The sequence below is a fragment of the Anopheles arabiensis genome, chromosome 2, assembly GCF_016920715.1.
Source record: "Anopheles arabiensis isolate DONGOLA chromosome 2, AaraD3, whole genome shotgun sequence".
Classification (NCBI taxonomy): Eukaryota; Metazoa; Arthropoda; class Insecta; order Diptera; family Culicidae; genus Anopheles; species Anopheles arabiensis.
This window is the reverse complement of record NC_053517.1, coordinates 102,897,406-102,903,681: the sequence shown is the minus strand read 5'-3', so window position 1 is coordinate 102,903,681 and position 6,276 is coordinate 102,897,406. Positions and strand designations below refer to the sequence as shown.

Genomic DNA, 6,276 nt, shown 5'->3' with positions numbered 1-6,276 from the left:
TCCTTGTGTGTGTGTGTGCGTCTTTTGAATAATGTATTCCATGAAACGTATTCAACATCTCATACCGCTTACGCCTCAGATGGTAGGAATTACGCTTCTTTTTGCCACTTAATCCTACCACAGTTGCCGCAGCAGCATCAGAACAATCTGATGGTCTACGAAGGGGGAAATACGGAGAAAAGCGGAGCTGGAATTACCCGGGCTTTTCCTGGCAAAACCCCACAACCAACACACACACACACTAACCACTCACAACAGGATGCTAAAATTAAACGACGCGCATGAATGATTCATGATGCGCCTGGTAATAATTATCATTTGCATTTATGCCACATCCACACCCTGGGAGAGAGAGAATGTGTCGTCGTTTTGCCTTAATTAGTGGTTAAGAGCAAGGCATCAAGGATGAATGCTTTAAACTCCCTTATCGTTCTCCCAGTACATTTCCTGTGCAATGTTTAAAGAAACCCGACACTCACACACGCCGGGATTAGTCTCCCCTGTGATTAGTCTTCCAGAGGGAAATAAGAGGCCCAGCAACCATAATCTCCCTACTTGCTCTCCTGCCGCAGGTTCTGCAGCTCCAGGTCCTTCAGCGTGATGCCGTACTTTACCAGCTTGCCCTCGATTAGCGACAGCAGATCATCGTACATCTTGCTCACTCGGGCCAAATCGTAGCGCAGCGCCTGAATCTTGTCGTTCTTCTGCACCAGCAACTTCTCGATCCGCACGCTCAGCGACTGAGGCTCTATCCCGGCCAACGACAACACCTCCCCAAGGATAGCTTCGCGCTGCTCCGTCTGCTTCTCTATGTACTCCAGCTTGCGCTCGAGTAGCGAATTCTTCAGGCCCGACTTTTGCTGCAGCTCCAGCATCGACTTTTCGAACAGCCGCTTGAGCTGATCGCGCTCCTCCACCAGCTTCTCGCACCGCATCTGCAGCACGTCCTGCTCGAGCTTCAGGCTGGCCAGCTGCTTCTGCGTACTATTCAGGCGCGTCTTTACCCGGTTCAGGGTGGCCTTGTCGCGGTCGTAGTACTGCAGCTTCTTGCGCAGCTCCACCAGCTCGGCCTGCGAGCTCTTGAGCGGCTCCGTTAGCCGTTTGTTCTCCGCCATCACCTCGCTGAAGCTCTTCAGATCCTTGTCCGACTGCAGGCGCATCTCCTCCATCTCCTCCTTCATGCTGTTGATCAGCGCGAGATTGTTCTGCGTGATGGCGTTGTAGTAGCTCTTCATCTCCCGGTACGCTTGCTCGTTCGTGCTGATCAGCTCCGCTATCTGCCCGTTCTTGCGCTCCTCCACCTCCGACAGCTCCATCTCGTGGCGCACCTCCGCCTCCTCCTTGTAGCTGGCGAGCCGCTGCTCGAACAGCTTCGTCATTGCTTCCATTTCCTCCTGAAACTTGGCCCGCTCAACGCTCAGCAGCTCGCTGTGCTTCAGCTTCAGCTGCTGTATCTCCAGCTCGGTGTTTTCTTCCTTCTCGCGCAGCAACCGCTTCAGATCGCGCTTGTCGTTTAGCAGTTCCCGCTCTTGCAGAGTATGGTCTTCCTGTGCCATCTTCAGCTGTGTCATCATCTCCGCTCGCAGCTCTCCGATGTGGGACTGATGTTCGTACTGCAGGTGTTTCATCTCCTGCATCACGTTTTTGGTGTCCTGATCGGCCAGCTCCTGGGCGACCTCTACATCGCGCTCCTTTCCACGGATCACCGCTTTCGCTTCCTCCAGCTGTTTGCGCGTAATTTCCCAGTACGTGCGCAGCTTGTCGCGCTCGAGCTGGAAGAAGTTGCGCTCCTCCCGCTCGCGCTCCATCTCGTTGCGGAGCTTGAGCGCGAACTGCTCCAGCTGCTCCCGGGACATACTGGACGTGTCGACGCCATCGATGACGGCTGCAATCGGGAGTACGTAAGAGCACGGTGTAATTTACCAAGAAGAGGACATAAAAAGAGGCTACTTACTACTTCCTTTTGCTTTTTTAGGACCCTGGAAAGAGATAAAACGTGAGAAACACGATTAAATGTTGAATTACAAAGTCAATTCTAGCTTCTTGGAACCTTACCATCTTTTACAATTTTGTTCCAGTTGTTCACCAACACTTCACCAACGTCTTGTGGCACAATTTAAACCATCCCAGTTCGTGCACCGTTCCCTTCCGTGACGACTTCCGTGCTATTGGGTGCTGGAAGATCCAAACAGGCACAAACACACCTTATCCGGCGCACACCGGAAGCCACCGACTGTGCGTATAACTTCTCGCAAGGCAACACGGGAAAACCTAAATCAACAATTTCAGAACATCAAGCGCACGGTAAAGACGACTAGTCAATGTGTACGAAACATGTTTAGAGCGGGGAGTCCTCTTTCGCCAGCACCCGGTTCTTTCGCACTGTGCAAATACTATACCTATCGTGAGGAATTCAAATATCCGCTGCCGCGAGATACAGTGGCCACGCTATATCCGGTGCTAGCTTCCGACTGGCAACAAAAAACACACACACTCGCACAAAGTTCGTTCAGCGGAAGATGGAACCAGTATCCGGAAAGTAGCGAATCGAAACGAAACTAAAGCAAACCGCGGCACCGGCACTGGCGCTTTTTCACTTTCTATTCGGCGCCCAACACTCTTCAAGGTCCTGCTACTGCTGTTGCGTTTATATCGCACAAACAAGACTCGGAGGCAACCGAGCGTGCCGTGTGTGTGCTGTAGGTTGCTATGGAAGCGCGCGTTCGTCGGTTGCTCTGTTTGGACAGCGCTCAGCGGTGTTTTGAATTTGGTCGTTCGTTTTGCCTGCTTTGGCGCGATAGTGTTGCTGTTTATGATGGTACATTGGGCGCTGTAGTAGCAGAACACGCGTTCGGGCAGGGATTGGAATCGGTGCATACTTCCGGGTAGATGGATACTTATGGGTGATAGCGTTTGTAGTCTTACTGTACGATTTGCTCAAAAGCGCTTCTGAGATGTATTTGGCAATATTTCGAACCTTTTCTTGCAATTTTTGCTAAAATTTAGAATAAATACCTGAAATCACTTGAATGTATCGGAATGTCCTTTATGTCTTTACGCTTAATTTTTACACAAAAATATATACACTGCAGATATATTTGAAGAAATCCCGATTGGAATCACTTCCAGAAGCGAGACCGTCTCAGGATTGGTTGCGGAACCGGAACAAGTTCCAGGACCAGCATGGATTTAGTGTCAGTTCCTGGAGGTTCGTATTAGCTCCAGGTTAGTGTCGATCTGCGATCATTTTCAGGACCAGCATGAGTTGAGTAACAGTTCCAATATTGATATTGGAACTGGATGAGGTCCAAGAATAATATAACATCAGGAGCATAGGTCAATATGTCAATAGGTCAATTAAGCGTTCATTATCAGTTCCTGCACTTCGGGAATGAGTTTTGAGCTGTTTATTTTGCGTACATTTCGGAGTTAAAAGGAACCTAGAAATTACCCGGCTTTACACTGTAATCGTACGAAATTAACTAGTAGACGAAAAAGGACCAAACAATCGTATCAACTCAATACCATGTTGAGCAAGAAAAAACGAACACATCCTGCCAAAGATACAACAACACACATGCCAACAACAGAATAGCAACCGCATACCAATTCTGTTTGAATTCATCTCTAAAAGTACCACGCTTCCGGCGTGGATATCCAGTTGGAATGGTTCGGGCTCGATGGGCTCTTACCCGTTTAATGCATCATGATGCATGATTGAATCCGAATGCACACGACAACAGTATTGAACCGAAAGCATTCCCGGGCATTCGATTGCCATCCCAAGGCTTACCGTATGGGGGAGAGGGGGGATGGCAGCTGGAAATTGGGAAAACCTCGACGCTTGTTGTATGCTGCTGAGTGCTACTAAGTTGTATGTGTGTTAGCGGCACCCTTGTCTTACCTCTTACGGCGCTGGAGCTATTACCTGTAGACCCGAGAAAATTAAATTTTCCACCGATATAGAAGGAAAATGGAACAATGGAGGAGTGACCAGGTAGCCAAAGGAGAGGGGGGGGTCTGTCTGTCTGAGCACGGACTGAGGCGGTCAACGGGATACGAAAGCTTTCACAACAGATTAGAGAAACCGGAGCCGTACCGAAAAATTCACTTCCAATCAGTGCTCTTCCCCGACCGGACCGACCGATATCTCGGGAAAGTGCAGGTAAACCAACTGTTCCGTGAACAGTTGCTGCTCGGTTGCTGCTGCCGTTGCTGGACGCTCAACATTCAATTTGAGCTTTCCGGATCAATGCACCTTACACACCTTGACGAAGGTTTCGGGCGGGGACGCTCCGTCAAGTTGTTTCAAATTTAGTCAATACAGAGAAAGAGAGAGAGAAAGAGTGGGACGAGGTCCGTGGCTGTTGAAAGGAAGAAAAAAAACGCATATGCCTCGGACACACCATTTTGTCCGCCCGGCTGAGCTGGGGTAGAGTTTGTTCGGAACAATTTCCTATTAAAATCGAACACCTTCCGATCGTGGGCAGATTGAGAACAGATGCAAAGGCAGGTGAGAGCTGGAGGGCTATTTTTATCGTCAGCAGCCAGACAGAGCTTGTGGCCGAAAAAAAAATCCCCCTGTGGTACCCTTGTTCGTCGAGGGTTTTGCTCCTCCCTGCAATGCACTTTGGGTAAGTAAGTGTGAGGTTTCTTTTTCCTTCTTTTTTTTCGGTTGCTGCTGCTTCAGACTTCTCGAGATAAGTGGAATATCGTCTAGAAGAGTCTAGTCCGTCCATTTCGATGCTTTCAGGTGCCTGATGGAATTTGTGAATCCGACCAACCCCACTCGTTCGATAAACGGTAACATCTGTTTTCGTAAGGAGCTTCTTTTGAGTAACGAGTTTTGTTCATTTCCACAAAAAAAGGTACAGAAGCAACAAAAATCATATCAAAATGGACACAAATGTCCTTCACGAAAAAAATATGCAAAATTATTCACCGAACAATGAAAGAAAAGGGTAGTTAAAGCATGTTCCATTTCGTTTACTCGTTTGAAGCCAGCTGTAGGTGGTGTTCCTATTATCACAAACTGTTCCTAAGCGCCTTACAAAAAAAACCCTTAAACGGTCGTGGTTGCTTCGAGGCACAGTCATGCGACAACCTGATGCCTAAGTACGATGCAACCACACACACACTGACAAACACTAAAACTATCCTTAAGCTCCAACTCTAACGTTCCAAGTTTATAAAATTCAAAACACTTTACCAGCACAGTATGTATGTCCTCTCTCTCACACTCTCTTCCCATAAAACCGCGTAACCAACAAACCGCAACATTACGTTAGAATGCTTCCACTTCCGATTGTTGGGCCACCTTCCGGAAGTGCATTACGTACCCTCCCTCCCCCCTCCCTATAACGACAATACTCTGCACAGGACAGCAGCCACAAACACGGTCTGGCGTCGGGTGTTGGAAAGTTGTCGTTAAGATTGTTCAAATTTTAAGCTCCTTCGTAGCGAAGCTTAATGCTTCACCGACGGTTTACAGCGTGTACAGTTTGTGCTTTTAGGTTTTAATCCGCCTTAGCGTTTCTTGGCGTTCAATAACAAGAAATTGTCTAAACACCTTCACCAGGCAGCGGTTGTTGTTTGATAGATTTCAATACATTTTCTTCGAACCGACACACTTTAAATGCAAATTTCCTAAAACCCATTCCGGCACTCTCCATCTTCGACACAGGTGCCAGTGTTTGACCCCTTTACTCCATTTACGTTCGGATTAAACGGTAATTAATTCCGTTTCCGGTGAAATCACACACATACCTTTCAACCGTGCTGCAGGGTGCTTGTAAGCTGGAGGACGCCAAATTCGTCCAAGGATTACAACCGAAGGCTCCGGAGAGTTTCACGGGCTCCCTGCCCTGATGCCGTATAATTCATAACGTTAGCAATGTTAGGCTTTTCACGGGAATTGGTTGTTTTCCAGTGACAAATCGTAAGCTAAGGATTATGCCGGCGGGCAACACACAACTTACTTACCGTTGCAATTTAGTTTAGTTTGCTCGACGGAGATGGCTGTAACGCTTTGGTAATACTTGGCGGCAAGAGTTGGTCGTCGTCAGCGAAGAAAAGCTCCCTTTGCTAGCAAGAGACCACACGGCAAACCTGTTGTAAATGATTAAGGTAAGTGTGGAATACTTTTGAATCTTTGAAACGCTTGTATATTATCCAATAGGATGGCAAGTGCTGCTTTACGTTGCTGGACAGTGATTAGCAACCTTTTTGTCGGTTAAATATCTATTCAATCATGACCATGAACCACAGTTGTGGGAA

General features: G+C 48.0%; 1 protein-coding gene across 1 annotated transcript; it reads right to left on the bottom strand.

The window, feature by feature from the left end:
• Nucleotides 1-305: 305 nt before the first annotated feature.
• Nucleotides 306-2,723, bottom strand: LOC120894304 (dynein regulatory complex subunit 4). The gene is made up of 4 exons (XM_040296809.1): nucleotides 2,400-2,723; nucleotides 2,056-2,271; nucleotides 1,955-1,979; nucleotides 306-1,885 (listed from the first exon to the last, which is right to left on the bottom strand). The coding sequence occupies exons 2-4, from the start codon at nucleotides 2,056-2,058 to the stop codon at nucleotides 552-554; spliced, it is 1,362 nt and encodes a 453-aa protein (XP_040152743.1). The 5' UTR covers nucleotides 2,059-2,271; nucleotides 2,400-2,723; the 3' UTR covers nucleotides 306-551.
• Between the last annotated feature and the right edge of the window lie 3,553 nt (nucleotides 2,724-6,276).

Coding starts and splice junctions, on each gene's coding strand:
- LOC120894304 (XM_040296809.1), bottom strand. Junction 1,886..1,954: donor TAAAAAAGCAAAAGGAAGTA/GTAAGTAGCCTC, acceptor TCCCGATTGCAG/CCGTCATCGATGGCGTCGAC.